Source organism: Cryptomeria japonica, chromosome 4, assembly GCF_030272615.1.
Source record: "Cryptomeria japonica chromosome 4, Sugi_1.0, whole genome shotgun sequence".
NCBI lineage: Eukaryota > Viridiplantae > Streptophyta > Pinopsida > Cupressales > Cupressaceae > Cryptomeria > Cryptomeria japonica.
In genome coordinates, this window is record NC_081408.1 from 624975615 (window position 1) to 624994532 (window position 18918).

The 18918-nt window shown below is 37.5% G+C and overlaps 1 protein-coding gene across 7 annotated transcripts in view; it reads left to right on the forward strand.

Annotated features, from left to right (window-relative positions):
- Window positions 1–18918, forward strand: part of LOC131079056 (uncharacterized) — a 261018-nt gene that overhangs the window by 167592 nt on the left and 74508 nt on the right. For all 7 annotated transcript variants that reach the window (XR_009113903.2, XR_009113902.2, XM_058016941.2 and 4 more), the window contains 2 exons: window positions 1305–1340; window positions 1443–1502. Coding sequence is in view for 5 of the 7 variants with exons in the window: in XM_058016941.2 (XP_057872924.2) it covers window positions 1305–1340; window positions 1443–1502 (96 nt within the window). In the remaining 2 variants the exon portion in view is untranslated. The remainder of the gene's footprint in view (window positions 1–1304; window positions 1341–1442; window positions 1503–18918) is intronic.

Consider the following 18918-nt stretch of genomic DNA (forward strand, 5'->3'; position numbering starts at 1 on the left):
AAATCTGGCTTGTACAAGGTCATCGAATGTTTTTAAATTTACTTAAGGGATGGGCAATCAATCTACAACAGTCCTTCAATCACCAAAAGAGTTCCTGAATTAGTATAGGTGGATCATGTAAAGTTAAACTACTGAAATTCTATGCTACCAAAACAACACTACAAAATTAGGTTAGCAGATCAGACCACAATTAATGCTTTTTTCAAGTTAGTGTTCAGTTACACAGAAAGCAGCATAGGGAGAAGTAGAACCATATATAAATCAGTGTGCTTCCCTGACTGTGGAAGTTCTTTTTAAACAGCCAACAGATTTCAGTTAGACCACAGGTGTTGAGGGCTAACTTTTTTGACCATTTTCTAACTTATTAACTTTAGCTGACAATTAAATAGCAAAATGAGTAGATCTCACGAATATCAATACAACATTAAATTATACTGTTTATAAATCACAAGGGAAATCAGCAGATAACACCATTTATTTGAGAAAATACAAGGCGGGCTTATGATTATGAAGACATTCATAAATTCAGAGAGGATCATGACATTTTTAAGGAACAAGAGAGAGTTTTGGCATGGTTGTGTTGAAAAAAATCAGGACTTGTATGCTGTCGATTCTTCTACTCCTTTGTTACAGAGGGTTGTACTACAAATCTCCATTTAAGATTCTATTGCTTCAGTTGTGAATAAAAATGGAGCATGTAGAACTTATCCATACCAAGAAATGAACAAGGGAATTGGAATGTGAGATCTTTTTGTTTTTCCTTAACAGTTTGTGATTCTTACATACCACATTACAAATGAGAATGACCGTACATATGAAAGATGGTTTCTTTGAAGATCTTTGAGAAAATGGAGTCTAATTCATTGAACTAAGAATAGATGGTAGGATTGTGTTCCATTGATTTGGAACTTTTTCCAAATCTTTCTGATCTTTTTCTTTGAAATTCCCACTTTGGCAGACTGAGCTTCATTTATCAAATATGCTATTCAAATACTTTATTGTTGTCCAGATCTGTAATTTTGCTGTGCAATTTTTCCTTTATTCTGTGATATCAACCTGGTTGAATACATTTTGATCTTTTACTTTTTTTTCGGTGATGCACTCAAATTAGAAAAGTTATGCCATTTTTCTTGAAATGTGTTTTCAGAAATGATGATTCTTCACATGGAATCCTTATGTTTTTCTATCAATTCGATTGGCTGGAAGAAAATACAAGTAAAGTGTGAGACTTACAGTCTCAGTAGATATAAACATACCCTATATCAAATCAGTTGTTATCTAATTTTGTATCTAAAAAATCACAGGCTGGATGGCAGAATCAATTTGCAGCTGGAATCAAGGTTTGTTTTACGACTAAATTTTTAAATTTCTTTTAATTTCAGGCTTCACCAATATATATGGATTTACTTGTTTAACTCTATATGCATTTGATATTTGTGCAGACAATTGCTCTAATAGGTGTACTTTCTCATGGAGTGGTGCAACTTGGCTCAACACATTTAGTAAGTGATTTGAGTTTAAAGTGTAGAAATGAAGATCCTTTGCTACAACTTTGAATGAGATACATTGGTGTGCAGTTGACTTATGACATTAAATTTTCAAACTTCACAATTGTCTTGAACCATCTTAGACTTGGGGTTTCTACAAGTGAAAAACTTAAAAGGATTTTTACACTCGTGATGTGAAAAGTGCCTTTTGGACTAGGTAATGTCATTTGATAAATTATTGATACATGAGTTATAAAACCATGCTACATGCATTCTCCTTTAAAAATGGTTTTTGTATATTGTTAGTTGAACTATATTTTGATACATTAAATTTGAAACTTGTTTGTTTCCATAGATTTTTGTAATGTCCCCGTTTTTACAGTGGTCACTCAAGAATCTTAGATTTGCCTATTAGCCGTCTCCGCAGGCAAATGATGGGGTTAGGAGATGTTTGGTCCTAAGTCATAGGATACGACGATTTTCATGGATGAGGTTCGAATTTAATCGAATTTCAAACTTCTATAAAAAAATCAAATTTCCTCTATAAAGCACTGCTATCCGCCTCTAAACACAACTCAGCTGGTCGTGGGTATTCTTTGTATATGCTTTGTATCTATTGGGTCATGGGTGTCTGCAACTGCTGGGTCGCCCTCGGATTTTCTCCAACAAGGGTCGCTATTCTGATAATTTATTAGAAGTATACATATATTTAAAAATAAACAAAATTATAGAAGGCGAATTTTATCGGAATTTTTTTTTCGAATTTTTCCCTTGTCGAATTTCATCTGAATTTCATGGCTGTCGAATTCGAACCTTGTGACTTGGGTTTGGTCCACTAGGAGGAGCTATACTTAGCCAATTTTGGAGCTTGGTGGGAAATTATTCAATAAAGTTTATAATAAAAGCTTATAAGAGGTTATAAGTTACTTTGTTACTTTTTTCTATTAATAGAATTTTTTTAATAAAAGTAACTTTATGAAGTTATAACTTTATTATTCAAAAGTTAATAAAAGTAACTTAATAAGTTACTTTATGACTTAATAAGTAACTTTATTTAAAAAGTTACCTTGCACACCTAACTAGGCAATTGCAACTTTAATTAAAATGGCCCCACTTTAATGATTATTATAACCTCATGAGGTACGTCCAAGCAAAAGAGAATATTCTCTTGGAATCATGGTATAATTGAATCCCTAAATTGGGCGTGGGTTTAGAAGGCATAAAGGTATGTATGGGCAATCATTTTACCATTCTTGATTCATTTTTTTATTGATGTTTTCTCATGGAGAAGTCTGCAAATCGCAGAGCAGTGGAATTGTAAGCAATTGGGAACGGAAACTCCCATTGTAGATCAGATTGGACGCAACCCCAATCTCTTCCAGCACTTAGGCGTTTGAAAGGAAGCCACATTCAGACCATTTGAGGGTTAATTGTGGTAGTTTTACAGCAACAGAAGCATTGGAGGTGTATTAACAGCAAATCTGGGCTATTTGGAGACCCCCACCAGCAACCATAATCATTATTGCAGCAGTTGTGCCCTTCTCCAGCAGGCCGTACCTTCTCATTTGGCACCTGGGAAACCAAATAAAATAAATAAGGAGTTTTGAGGCTGCAATTTGTTACAAAATTCATTGTTAGCAATAAATATGAGCAGATCCAGGGTTTATTCAAGGTTATCAAGGCATATGTGGACTACACCAGCAAATCTTTAAGGAAAATTGTCAGAATATGGTCATCCTGCCTGGTGACCTGGAAAAATTGGCTTCAGATTTACTTATTGTTGCAATAAAAGTTTTTGATAATTATAGTGATAGAAAATTAATAACATTGGAGCCATTGTGGCCCCTTGGAAGCTCCTGTTTCATCCTATTCATCAGTTCGGGTCAATTATGAAGCCTCCAGGCAAGGCGTTGGATCACTAGTAGGCCAAATTTGGCTATTTAGTATTGAAATTATTTAATTCCTTGCAATTTATAGTTTCTGTTAATAAATCAGTTATTCTGAAATTTCGTTTCAGTTGATGTCAATTGTTCTTGCTTGCATTTCCAATTTGCATTATTCATTCTATCTCCTAAAACCCCCAAAAACACATCAAACTCAAACTTCTGCAATTTAAAACTCCGAGTTACAATACACTATTCAAAGTTTGATTTTCAGACACAACAAATCAGATTGTGCCAATATCTCAGTTGGCATCTTTCAATGTTGTGACTCATGAGTGTTGCACTTGAACATGGAAAGTTCCTCACTTTTGTGTCTTTGAATTCTATATTTGAAAAAAATAATTTATTCCCATCCTTCTTTTGTCTTTTCATCTACTGAGTTGTGCTATAAAGTTGATATTCTCTATTGAGATTTATTGTTTTTCACTTTAGTGCTATTCTTCAACATGCCAATTTTATATTTTTTGTAAATGTAGGCTTTTAGTTTTTACCTGTCCTCTACGGTATTTGGTTGTATCACATCTTGTTGCTAATGCTGATGCTTACTTAATAGTTCTCGTTAGATCAATTCTAAAATCTAAATATCTTTCTTGGTTACATAATATTTTTTTTTGAAATCATTAATTTTATATGTAATGACCTGGACTTGGATTGTTCAAGATTTGTAGGTTAATCCCACAGGATTTAAGATATAAAAGGAAATTTTATCAATCTCTTTGATGAAAAAGCTTTTACTAATATCTTGAACATGATAACTTTAGTTTGCATCCTTTGATGAATGTGAAGTAATATATTTTCTAAGTAATCAACCTTATAGTAGATGTCAATTTGTACCAAGAGTGGTACGAAAGATTACTATGATTATCCTTTTGATATAGGCAACAAGTCTGATATAAATTCTGTTCTTTTATTAAGCAGAGGGTCTGATTTGACTTCTACAAGATAGACTGCTAAAACTGAGTTGCTATGTTAAATGTGATATAAGTGTGCCTTCCAAAATAATTGACTAAGTTCTTGATCAATAGATAACTTTGTAAAGAAGAATAATTGCCGATCCTTGTATAGAACGCAGTGCCTGAATAATATCTATATAACCATGCATGGAGTGAACTGGATCAGCTCCAATGTGATAATGTAAAGGATCTTATTCCTGATCACTTTTCCAGAATAGTCTTCTTATAGCCTATGGTCTGCAATTATGAAGCCGTCCCTGATGTTTTCCATGTATTATTCATGCTTCCATGTTTTGTTGATCTGCTGCTCATTTAGAGCTTTCCAACTTTGTACTCAATAATAGATAATATCTTCCATGCTTCTTCGGTGAACCACGAACCTCCTCTAATAATCATCGGGTGGGCATGATGTGAAGAGTTGTATCTCTTCCATCATGTCCCTTCAAACAACTTACTAATCATATCCCTAATCAGTATCCTTTGTTTATTGACAATATCATTAACTAACTAATTAATTCTTTGATCAATCTGATTGTTCTTCTCTTAGACAGCAATAATTTTAACTATATATCCCTCACGTCCATGGAATGCCTTTGGACGAAGACATCTTGTTAATGCATTAGTAGCTTCTGCAAGATAAGATTTTCCTATCTCATTAATCTCCTCTGTTTTGGTTTATTCGTCTATGCTATTAGATTATCTAAACTGAATATGTTTATCAGACTGTAACCTTGATTTTGATTATGATATTGATAATGGATATGGATTAGATCGACGATCTGCTTAACTATGTTAAGCATTGATCTAAATGCTATCGGGCTAATAACCCGATAGCATATTAATGTCGAGTCATTTATGAATCGGCATTAATATACTATCGGGGTATTAACCCGATAGCATATTGTAAAGCGAAAAAATCGAACCCTAGTCGTTCTCCCCTCCCCAACTCCAAGGAGAGAGAAGGGAGAGTCACTAGGGTTGATGGTTTTCACTTAGGAGAGACTTTACATTCAAAAGAGGGGTTGAAACCCACAAGATCCAATCCCACGCAATGCAAGATTGGATTCTGAATGAGTTTCAAGGGTTGTGATAGCAAGGATACCCTCTTTTGTAAAGAAATGTAGATAGGATGATTGAACTAGGAATGCATGTAAAGTAGGAAAGATTCGTTTATAAACAGAGATAGGGATACAGGATGAAGCTGCGGACCTGGAATTAGCAGTAAAATGTCGAGACGGTGCTGTTCTGCAAATTTGAGCGAAAGTTGACGGGACGATGGCGCCCGGCGTGCACACGGTCCTTCGAAAAATCCGCGAAACGAAGGGGGATCTGTTCGTCTCTGCACAAGTAATCAATAGGAACGCTAGAAGTTCTTTCAGCTGGTTTAAAGAGACTATGATTGACAGTAACAACTTCACCATTATGGGGAAATTTCAAACACTTGTGAATAGGAGAAGCAATAGCTTTCATGGAAGATAGCCAAGGATAGCCTAGCTTCACTCGAAATTGTTCGGATGATGGAATAATAGCAAAGTCCACATCAAGGGATTTGTTATGGACCTCAATAGGTAATGTAATAGAACCAATTGCAGGAGAAGAAAATGCATCAAATAGTTTCACAACCACATTTGTTTCATCATAGATCACTTGATTCAATTGCAAAGTAAAAAGGAATTCTTCAGTAATGATATTAACCATACAAGAAGGATCAATAAGCACTCCACGGCAAGGTGTATTCTTGACTTTTGCAACTATATATAAAGGACCATCAGGTGCCTTGATAATTTCACTGGAATCAAAGGTGATGGAAGGTTCTTTAGGGATCTTCTGCTGCTCTACAAAGTTAATCACATTCGGAGTCATGGACACAAGATCATCAGGTGAGACAGAGGAATCAGTAGTATCAATCGCATTAGAGGTATGAGAAGGCAATGGATCAGTAAAAATCTGAAGATTTTGGTTAGGAGGAGCTACAGATGTATTGCCTTTATCATTCACACCAGAAACAGAGATAGTATTATTATCAATCAAATCTTGAATTTTACCTTTTAAAGCAAAACATTTTTCAGTATCATGCCCAGGATGACGATGAAATTGACAAAAAGATTTGTTATCAAAATAGGGTGAGTTAATCTTTGCAGGATCTATTTGCTTTATAGGAGGAAGAGTAAGCACATTTTGTTCCAATAACTTATTCATAATACTATGCAATGATTCATTCAAAGGAGTAAACTTTCTCTCTTTCTTGAAAAACTTAGAAATAAGAGGCACACCTGATGCCGCATTCACATTGTTGTTGATGATGTTTTCATTGAATTTAACGGACTCTCTGTTCGGTTTAAACTTCCCAAATGGTTGTTGACTACTATCACCCTTATCACTCGGAGCCATAGGATGTGATTGTTCCATTTGACTCACAGTCAGTTGATAATTGTGAAGAGTTGCGCACAACTGTTGGAAAGAAGTAAACTCAGAAAACAGGAGTTTTTCTCTAATGTCTTTTTGTAAATTAGAAATAAAGATTCTTTGAATATCATTGTCAGGCACTGGAAAAGAAATTTGAGCATACAAATGCTTATATCTACCAATGAAATCAGTTACTTTTTCTTTAACACCTTGTTTACAATGCATTAAATCAATCAAAGTAACTTTAGGACTTATATTGTTCTGAAATTGTTGAATGAAAGCATTTGCAAGTTGTTCGAAAGAAGTAATAGAATAAGAAGGCAACGAGCAATACCATTGTAGGGCTTTATCTCTTAATGTTCTAGTAAACAGTTTTGCAAGCAACCTTTGGTCATAAGCAAAATCAGTACATATTGTTTGAAAGGTCTTAACATGTGTTAGAGGATCACCCTTACCATTATAAAGCTCCAAATGCGGAATTTCAACATGTTTAGGGGGGATAGCTCGAACAATGTCAAGAGAAAGTGGGCTCGCCACATCAAATGTGGGCACACTAAACTTAGATTGATTCATAGAGGCAATTTGTTGCTGTAAAGAAGAGACAGTTTGTGCAAGATTGTTAATGGTCGCTTCAGTCGAAGAGTTCATATTAGACGTGTTAGATTGTGATGGAGGTGTTATGTTATTGAAAGAAGGTAGAGAGTAGGGTGGTGGGACACTATGATGGTTAGTCATAGGAGATGATTGGAAAGGAGGAACACTACAAGGAGGAATGGAATGGTTAAATGAATTGCCCCCTTGCGTCATGTTTATTTGTGGAGATATAATAGGAACACTCATTGAAGGAATGAATGAGGAAGTCGGATTGAATAAAGGAAGAGGATTGATTGAAGAAGAGGGATTGCCCCCATGATTAGTGATCATAGGAGGAATGTCTTGTATTGAAGTAGTCATTATGTTTGATGTAAAAGTAGGTATATTAGCAATAGAAGTCATCAAAGGAATAGAATGATTAACTTGAGTAGGAGGTTGTGTGTAACCTAAGGTTTCAGCACAACTTTTCATAGGCATCACATTCGAATCCACAATGTGTGCAATACCACGCAAAATATCAATTCCATTCTTATCACTTTGAACCATACGTTTTAGACCCTCAATTAAGGAAAGAGCTTCAATATCAGGGTATTCTTGAGACATCCATTGTCGAAAATCATCAAATTGGTTATCCAATTTCGAAAGTTGTTCTACAGAAACCTCATGGAGAGCTTCTTCATCATTAAGAGGATTAGAGGAATTACCCATGTCCTCGTTAAAAAGGCCATTCAAATTAGGTTCCATCTCCTTGGTAATTACACCTTGGAAAGACTTAATTCTAAGGCTTCGTCTAACGGGAATAGTGTAAGTAGGGCTTATTGTTGTAAAACTCATGCACTAAAGAGAGAGAGAAGATTTTGAATTTTAGAGGTAGCAAATTTCAATAAAATCAGCCAATCTCCTAGATTTAAGCTGTTAAATGCAATCAGAACAATCTCCCAAAATTTCGGAAAAAATGTCCGGGACCGTGGCGAACGGAGTGCACACGGTCCTCGCAACTTTTTTCGAAATTTTCAGGGATGAAAGTTATGATGATTTTAAAGCTAATCTGAAAAAATTGAGTGATTTTACGATCTGTAGATAGGCCAAATTAAAGTTGCAATCTCAAAATTGAACCCTACCAAGATTGTTGAAAAATGTAAAATTTGAATTTTGAAAAAGAGAGGGAAACTGAAATTTTGAATTTTATGATTTTAGAGGGAATGCTGAAAGCAATGCAAGTTTCGAAATTTAAAAGTTGACTTGATTTCATGCAAAATTCGAATTTTGAAAATGGAAATCAAGGTTGTTGCAATTAAACACTTAATTTCAAAAGTCACAAACTGCAAAAATTTGAATAAAGCGCTGAAATTTCGAATGAATGCTAACACATTTTTCAGATTTAGGACTGTAAGAAACACAATTTTGATATGAATTTCAATTTCAACAATTTTTGAATGATTAGAAGCCTTAATCCAAGCAATCGCTAGACCAACTTTGATTTTAATTTTGAAGGTGTTAAAATTGATAAAATCAGCCAAAATTCTGGATATTAGCAGAAAAATACAGTAAGATCTAGCTCCCGAAATTTCGGAAAAAATGTCGGGGACGATGGCGCTCGGGGTGCACACGGTCCTCGCAACTTTTTTCCAAATTTTCAGGGATGAAAGATATTGTGATTTTGTTGCGGAATCCAAAATTACAGCCGATTTGGAGGTGTTTTGATTAGTGAAATTATCAGTCAAAGGTTGAATCAAGGTCTTAAAAATTAGGGTTTTGACACTTAACCACTTAATTTTCAAAATTAAAGCACAAATATGAATTGACAATTTGTAATAGAAGGGTAGATCTGAAACAAGCATTAACAATTAAACATTTCACAAGTTTAATTACTTAAAAGAAAATTTTAGGGTTTTTATGCAATTAGCCTCTAAAATTTGCAAAAGATCAAACATGGAAATGTAATTAGGGAAGCAAAATTTTCAGATCTAACCATGAATAATCAGAATGAAGATGTTCACGTCGGGTTCACCAAAATGTAAAGCGGAAAAATCGAACCCTAGTCGTTCTCCCCTTCCCAACTCCAAGGAGAGAGAAGGGAGAGTCACTAGGGTTGATGGTTTTCACTTAGGAGAGACTTTACATTCAAAAGAGGGGTTGAAACCCACAAGATCCAATCCCACGCAATGCAAGATTGGATTCTGAATGAGTTTCAAGGGTTGTGATAGCAAGGATACCCTCTTTTGTAAAGAAATGTAGATAGGATGATTGAACTAGGAATGCATGTAAAGTAGGAAAGATTCGTTTATAAACAGAGATAGGGATACAGGATGAAGCTGCAGACCTGGAATTAGTAGTAAAATGTCGAGACGGTGCTGTTCTGCAAATTTGAGCGAAAGTTGACGGGACGATGGCGCCCGGCGTGCACACGGTCCTCCGAAAAATCTGCGAAACGAAGGGGGATCTGTTCGTCTCTGCACAAGGATTCCAGATCTTCAATTACAGCGGCGTACCTGCAACCTACACACAGAAAAGAGAGGACGATTGGGGGGTTAGGGATGAGGGGTTTGCCTTTAGGTCAAACCCCGGTTTTGGAATTAACCAAGAAATGAGAATGCTGTAAATGTAAATGTTTGTAATGTAAACAAGTACTTGATACCTTGTTGTAAGAATGTTTGTATTCTTACATGCGAAGGTGTAATGTATGTAGTATGTTGTATGTTGTATGTGATCTCCTCTTCAATGGTTGAATCCTTGTCTTGAATGCAACACTTAGCCTTGAATGGAGACTTAGAATGCTCAATTGCTTGAAGGAATGCTTGAATGCTTGAATGCTTGAATATCGTTTCCGCCTTCTTTCCCCTCCTCTTCAAAATGAGAGAGGAAATGCAGTTTTTATACTTGTCAATTAGGGTTGAAAGACTGATTTTCCCGACCTTAGGCCGACCAGGAAATATTATTTTCCAATTTGCAAACTTAAAGACCCGAAGCCCCAAAAGAGACCGGGCCCAAAATAGGGCCAGGGACCAGGGCGCTGGGCGCCATGGTCCTGGGGGACCAGGGCGCTGGGCGCCTGTTGTGACCATTTCACACATCGCCCCATTTGAAATGGGGACCCCCTCTTTCTGCTCGTTTTTGCTCGCCTTTCGCTTTGCTTTTTAGGGTTTTGGTAGTTTGTCAGTTGTCTGGATTAGGGTCAAGCCTTAGGGTTTTAGTTACTGTCTTTTCAGGCTAGAGTCCAGTCAGTCTTGAGAGCTTTTTTTTTTTTGAGCTTCCTTTTGTAGGATGCAATTTTGAATTAAATGAATTCGCCAGAATGGTCTATTTTCAATTGGAATTTTGAATGCAGAATCTTAATTTGTCTAAGTGTAATGATGAAAATGTGATTTTTATTCAATTGAGTAATTTTTGACCAAATTTTGAGTTTTTTGATATTTGATCTTGGGCATGAGGAATGATTTGTTTTTGCCTTGTGAAGTGATTAAACGTGTGAAATCATGATATTTTGGCCTGTAGGAGCAAAATCGCTCCTGTCCCTCAGTGAAGGACTGGAGCTCAAAATCAAATATTGCTTTGTCCTTGCAGGATTTTAACAACTTGACGATTTGAAGACATCAAAGGAGATGCATTTTATCAATTGAATATAATTTGAAGGCACAAACATGAAGAAAGTGGACCAAATTGCAAAAATCGCTCCTGTCCCTCAGTCAGGGACCAGGGCGAAATCCATTGTAGCTCCCGTCCCTCTCCCAGGGACCAGAGGGAAATTTCTTATAAGGCAAAATTCAGGCAAAGATCAAGCAAGTTTTAGGTTTGAGGCAAGCAAAGACAATGAATTGAACCCGTTGAAGACAAATTGAAGATTACGAAACATCAACAAGGGACCCAGATGCCCAAGTTCGCTCCTGTCCCTCAGTCAGGGACTAGAGCGATCTTTGCCTTAGACGAATTTCTTGCCAAGTTTGAATGATTTCCAAGCCAAAGGTGAATAAAACGGAGCATTACAAGACCATTGAAGATAATTTTTGAGGTTAGCAAAGTGAGATGAAGCCTACAAACACAAATTCGCTCTTGTCCCTCAGCCAGGGACCAGGGCGATATCTTAGTTATCTTGCTTTCATCCCAAGTTCAAGACACTCCAGGACGAAGTACAAGGTGGCGAGGACGTTTTAAGGTATCTTGATGAAGAACAAAGTTACAAGGACCGCCAAAATGAAGGATTTGCACTTAAATACCTAGGTTCGCTCCTGTCCCTCAGGCAGGGACCAGAGCGAAATTTTCATGAGAGCCTAGATTTTGAAAGTTGATCACGTTTTAAGTGTCCAAGGGGATCAAAAGGACTTCATTTTACACAATGAAAGCAGTGGCAAATTGATGAAAGCAAGTATGAGCACAAGACATTGAAGATCGCTCCTGTCCCTTAGGCAGGGACCAGAGCGATATTTATCATATTGGCCAAATCCTTCCAAAATCACGTTAAGTCAAGATCATGCGAGGTGGTAAAGGGTCTAAGGTATCTTAAGAAGGTGATATACAAAGGTTTCAAACGTCAAACGACTATCAATTGAGCCAAGGAAGCTATATCGCCCCTGTCCTTCAGGCAAGGACCAGAGCGATTTTCTTTAAATCATTCATTTTCCTTCAAAATCAAGACAAGGCAAGGATAGGCAAGATCAAAAACATCATTTAGGAAGCAATGAATGAAGAACAAAGGTTGAAAGATGGCAAATTTTGGCTAGAGCTTCAAGATCGCTCCTGTCCCTCTCCAAGGGACCAGGGCGATAGTCCTCTAAACATCAAAGTGTCTTGTAGAAGCCAAGTGAAATGAGAGTAGAATGAAAGAATAACATTGTTTATCCCTCACAATGAAGATTGAAGTTTGAAGTTACAAAGGTCAAGGAGAAAACACCAGGATTGCTCCTGTCCCTCACCAAGGGACCAGGGCGATATTTGCTAAAATACTTGTTATCCTTCGAAGATCATGTCAAAGCAAAGTTACAAAGGGTTTAAAACGTCGTTTGGAAGGCAATGAACGAGGAGTTAAAATCAAGAACGAAGAATTTCAAGTAAGAACATAAGGATCGCTCTTGTCCCTCTCCAAGGGACCAGGGCGATATCACCTCAAGAGGCACTCATTTGCAAGGTCAAGTCACCCAAGTTTGAAATTCCTAGTAAAAATGCCAACTTCAACGTAAGGATGAAGATTTTGAACGTCAAAAGCACAAGAATCAAGACCAAATTGAAATTTCGCTCCTGTCCCTCAGTCAGGGACCAGGGCGATGAGGTTTGCACTTTTCCATTTTCAAATTTTGGGCGCTCAAACATTTTTGAATTTATTTAAATGCTAAAAATCGATAAAGTTTGAAAATTCAATTAAATTAGCATTTAAAATTTGCGCAAGATATTAATTAATTATTTTTGCCTTGTAAAAAAAAAATCGAATTTGTTAAATTAAAAAACAAAGGTATTTATAATTAATTATTAATTATTAATTTAATCAAATGAAGCGCTTGGGTTTATTTTATCAAAGTCGGCCTTTATTATTTATTTAAAATCGTTTAAATTGCCTTATTTTTACAAGTCGGCCTCAAGGTAATTGTGGTGTGAACGCTTATAAAGGGAGGTGAAGATTTTCATTTTCACATTATCATTTTACCATCTTCATTCACATGCGATTTGAGGAAGACAAAGGGAAAAAAGTGCGAATTGTGTTTAAGGAGAAGTGCGAATTGTATTCTCCAAGGTGGTGCGAAGTATTATCCAAGGAGGTGCGAACCTTAGTTTCCTTTGAGCAAACTTGTCAAAGATATTGAAGATCACGTCAAGGCCATCTAGCATTAATTTTGCCTAGGCGAATCCATTTGTTTTGCATTCTAGAGTTAGCTCTCTAGTGAGGTATGGCGATATGGTTTTATTGTTTTAATTTTGAATTGTTGATCGTCATAGCTTAAATTTTGAATTTTGAAATTTTGAATTCCCCTAGCTCAATCGTTTTTTTAGGAAATGATAACTCAAGGACTTATCATGATGTTTCCTAAAATTTACTCTCTAATCTATGTTATGCATTGCAAAATCTAGTTCTTATTATGAAATGTTGTGTAGGTATGGCAACCCCGAAGGCGGGAGCATCCACCAGTCGTCCAGCTCTCATGAAGGAAGATCAAAAGACTGAAGAAGTGGAGACCAAGATCGTGTCGAAGTGGAGCAACATTGGAGATACCAACTTGGGCAACTTCAGCACGAAGAAGTTTCGAGAGGTTCCTTACATTGGCAAGCCATCACCTGCCGCCCGGAGAATAATCGAGAGTGGCATCATTAAGGCGGTCGGCTTCCCTCTAGCAGTTCAGTGCCATGAGTTGATGATCGAGTGTGCTCGTCATTATGATCCTCAGTCCAGAACAATCGTGTCCAATGAAGGAAACACTTTGGCGTACCTTTCAGAGGAAGCTATAAGTGAAGCTTTCCATCTTCCAGAGCACAGAGACATGATATACAAGAGCATAGAAGGAGCCAGGTCAATGTATGAAGATGATCCAGAGGCTTGTCTAAGCATAATCAACAAGAATTGGTTACTCAAGAGCCGTCCTCGCCTGAGCAAGATCCCGAACACACCACACAGGATTGATTTCCAGGAGGAGTACAGAGATTTGATCACAATGCTCAACCGAGTTACAGGAGCCCCTCACGCCTTCTATTTTGAGAAGTGGATGTTCTACTTCATCCAGGTGATCGTTCAAGGGAAAGGAACCATACATTGGGCTAGGATGATTAGCCATTGCTTGGACGTACAGTTGAGGAGACTTAAGGCTACCAAATCCTTCTACATGAGTTCATACGTCATCTATGCCTTGATCAGGAGTTTTGAGTACGCAGGACTACCTCACAGAGGAGTGATTGGAAAAGGACCCGGCGAGGTCAGAGTTTGTGATTCCTATGTCCACTTGCATCATCCGCCAGGAAGCAACTACAAGCTAGTTAATGATACCTTCACGATGAACATCACGAGGACGTTGCAAGGTGGGATTCACAACAGATTATCTCAGGATGCACAGGAATTAGTAAAGAGGTATGGTGCTTGGTTTATTCAGTTTCCGAAGTTCACTTATATCAGGGTTCATGGATGTCCTTTACCTCCATACATGTTGCCGAGATATCCGACAGACAGAATTGTGTTACTTGAAGTAACAAGACAGTTGGCAGCATATGCGAAGGCATTCAGACACAGACATGGGAATGGAGTTCCAGTACCTATCATTTTGGGCAATTCAGTTGAGGTATGTCCTAATGCTTTAGCTATGGATGACGCAGAGAAGGAGTTAGCCTTGTATTCTTTTTCATCCTTTGCTTTGAGAGAAAGCTTTGATCCACATGGACATTTAGAGGAGACAGTCAGTAGGAAGTTTAAGCATGAGTACCAAATAGAAGATTTTATGATGAATCTCTTAAATGATCTTGAAGTGAAACGAAAAATGCATTCTAGATTGCCTTTGGATTTCATCAGGAAATGCAGGATTTACAGAGTGGCCGACCAAGCTCAGGACAGTGGCAGACATATCCAGTCATCCTATGATCGAGAGAGTAAATCGGTAAGGTTAGATTGGAATGAGCCCGAGGTCGTGGATCTAGATGCTTTGATGGCTCCAGTCTTGTCTTGTACTCGCAGATGGGTTGACGTTCAACATCAGAAGTTGAGAGAGCAAGGCATGGCTATGACTTTCACTTTGGAAGAGAAACCAGCCGAAGGTGGAGCCAGTGTGAGTGAAGGCAATCCTAATCCTAGAAATTCAGGTGAAGGTAACCTTCAATGTGCCAGTGAAGGCAATCTCCATCCAAGGGGTTCGAAGAGGAAAGAAAGGCCAGAAAAGAGGGAATCTTAAAAGAAGAAGCAAGGGGCCAACCGAGATCGTTCATCTGGTACTTCTTCTAGACCAGAGAAAAGGACACTTCAAGTGGAAGAATCCATGGAGTCTATGGTACAGAATGATAGGCAGGAAGAAGGACAGGCACCGCAAGGGTCACCAGATGGATCTCTCCAAGATTATGAGTTAGATGAAGATAGAGAAGGCAACGAAATAACATCTCCTCCCAGAGAAGAAGAAGTAGTGCATAAGGAAATTCAGGTTCAAGAGACAAGATCGGCCATCCCAGATTGGTTGAAGGAAAGATTAACCAAGGTGATCGTGATAGAGGACGAGGATAATGTAATCGATTTAGAGAGCCTTGTTGGACGTTCACACGAAGTAACAGAGAAGAGGAAGGCTACCAAGATGTCCAAAATGATTAGAGATGAGACTGGATCCAGAAAACTGCAGATAGCTACACCGGCAGTAGACAAATATTAAGGTGAGATCCTAGCAGAGGATTATGATATACAGACTTTTGAGCTAGGACCATCCACAGCTGAGCAGACACTAGATGATGCCACCGATTCATTTGAGGCATTGAAAGACAAGCTTAGAGAAGAAATGGAGAAGAATAGAAAGCTTGAGAGAGAGGTCGGTGCATGGAGGACTTATTTCAGTCATCTCAATGAACCTTTGGGACGTAAGGATCCAGCTAGATCACCAGTGCAGGCACTTCCACTTCAATCAATTAATGAGGCAGAAAGATTCAGGAATATGGTCCAGCGCACAAGTACTTGGATGGATAAATCTCATACAGTTGCCGTAGAATTTGTAACAAGGATGATGAAGACTATTCATCAAGCTATCCAGGTTCTTGAGATAATCCACAATTTGATGATAACAGTAGCCGCATTTGCTCATACCAAAGATGTTATCATTCCTGTCTTGAAAGTAATTAGACACACATCAAGGAAGGTCTTAGCGCAAGAAAAGATCATGGATGGAGGACCTCACAGTTTGCTTCAATGGTCAACCTTACTTCATATGAAGAGTGTTTTCTTTGAGGACATCAGTACTAGATGTAGCCAAGTAGAAGAGGTGATCAATCCGATCCAGGACAGAGTATTTGAGGTACTACGTACCATTCTTGGTAGGAGGATCGAGGTCGAGACAGATGTGGATATGCAAGAATTGGAGGATAGAATCAAGATCATCTTTTGTAAGGATGCTAATGTCACAGACGAGCAATATGATCAAATGTTTGCCACCATGCTCCTGATTGAAAGAACAAAGGAACTTGAATCTTCATGGGACGCGGCTCTTCTAGATGCATTCGATCAGGTCATCCACCTGGAAGAAAGTATGAAGAATCTTCCCGAGATTCCAATTGCTGAGATCGAAGGAATCGTATCAAGATTCATTGCATATGCTAAAAAGGAACATTGGAAAGGGAATAAGATTCTAGATGAGAGGTTGTTATAGATGACATGGCACCTTAATTGTCATTGGTTTATGTCTCCTAGGTTTTTGTGCCAAATTTAATATTTGGCTATGCATTTAATATTGTTCAGTAAAAAAGAGGCCATTTGTAACAAACCCTAATTAGGGTTTAGGTGTCATGATCTTAACCGTTGATCTGCTTTCAATCTGGACCATTCATTGTAATTGAGGATGCTATTTATACCCTCATTTTCATTTCATTTTGTAATTAGAAAATAAGAAAAAAATTAGAGATTAGAGAGAGAGTTTGATTAGAGTTAGAAGCAATTTTACTTTTGTAGCAAGATTGAGTTTGAGGAGAGAAATTCAAGCAATTGTTGTACATGATGACTTTGAAATCAATGAAATATTGAAGTTATGGTGTTTTGTTGCAACTTTCTTAAGTTATCTTCATGGTTGTTCAATTCATTTGAATCATGCTCAATCAAAGTAGTGTGTTAAATTGAAGGGCAAAGTGTGAGACTTGATCTTTGGTAGGATTCGCTTTCCATACCACTAGCTTCTTGCTGATTGTAGGAACGCCTTGCGTGGTCAACTGGAGATATTTGAATCACTTAACCTTCAATCATTATTGTATCTTAGATATGTACCTTCATGGTAGTGTCTTTGATCTTTGATGCATTGAAAATCATTTCGTTACCTTAGAAGATCGCATCAATTTCAATTGAGTTGTTATTTTATGGCGAAATTGAAGTTGGTAGAATCTTGCCAAGTCTTGTCCACATGAAGTCATTCTTAGGATTAGATTAGATTAGACTTCTTGCAAAACCCTATCCTTTTGTTATTTTTTTATTTTTATTTTTTTGAAAGCTTCTTTAGTTTAGTAAGACTTTCGGAGTGTAAGGCCCCTTGAGGACACAGCAAATCACATCATACCGCTGGAGCTTATCCACACGTAGAGACCCTACTAACCAGAACATTGGAGTCATCCTAACTGATCCTTCATGCGAATCTTCAGCAGTTAGAGACTTTATTCAAGAGAGGATAAGATGCCTTTAGGTATTTTATTCTGTGTATGATGGTGTACAAAATACACGTCAACAGCACCCTAGTCCTGAAGGACCAGGGCGCTGGGCGCCATGGTCCCACCTCCAGGGACAGCAGGGTTCAAGGAGGATCAGGCCAGGGTGCTGAAAAATGCAGTTTTTGATGTCATGAACAAGTTTCGGGGTCTCCATTCAGGTTCCGTGTTGCATCGCCATCGTGAAGACCCAAATGCGGTCGAAATTGCAAGTGTCACAATTTTAGGACGCTACACATATAATGCTATTAGTTATTGTTATTGTTTAATTTAACACCGATTCATTATCGGGTGTGATTATAACATAATCTGCTTTGACACCGATTCATTATCGGGTGCGCTTATATTATAATATGCCTTGACACCGATTCATCATCGGGTGTGTTTATATCGAACTATTAACATATGCAAATGATACCGAACTGTTATCATAAACACCGAAATGAATCGGTGTACAGTCACGACCAAGTGACATCTTGGTCGGACATGTGTAAAAGACATGTCCGATCAAGGTGCCACTTGATCGTGGCTGCCTTGATATATATACATTATTCAAAAGAAAAGGAATGACATTGAAATCGATACATGTTCATTCCTTAGACCTGCAAAAAAAAGAAATAAGATAATATTATTGTCATAGAAATAATACCAAAACAAAAATACACTATCTACCATATAACTTGTCCATTAAATTGGGAATTGCAATAACATTTACACATCTTTGTGTGATTTGTTTTAGCAATTGTATGGGGACATTACAGTCTCCCCTCCTTGGAATTGCTTGCCCACAAGCAACCTTGAACTATCACGTCGTTACCCAGGTCCCAAATAAGACGACAATTCTCCAACACATATTCCCCATTTCATGCCGATGTCACAGAACTAACAAAGTTTGTTAAACTATTTCATATTATGAAGCATCCCATGTAATCTATCCATCACATAGTTTCTTGGCTCCGAAGTTTTATGATTATCTTCAATCTTTATCACATAATTTCGGAATAGCTTTGTTATCCAACTTGAAAAGCAAATTATCATAGGTCAAATTAGCTTCAACCTCAAACAAGGGATTATTAAGAATCTGAAAGTCATCTTTGTTTCCAAAACAAAACCTATCTTTTTCAAACTTTCATTATCTGATTTCTTTAGATGGTGGTTCAAGTCATAGGTCTTATCTATGTTGTCCGGAAC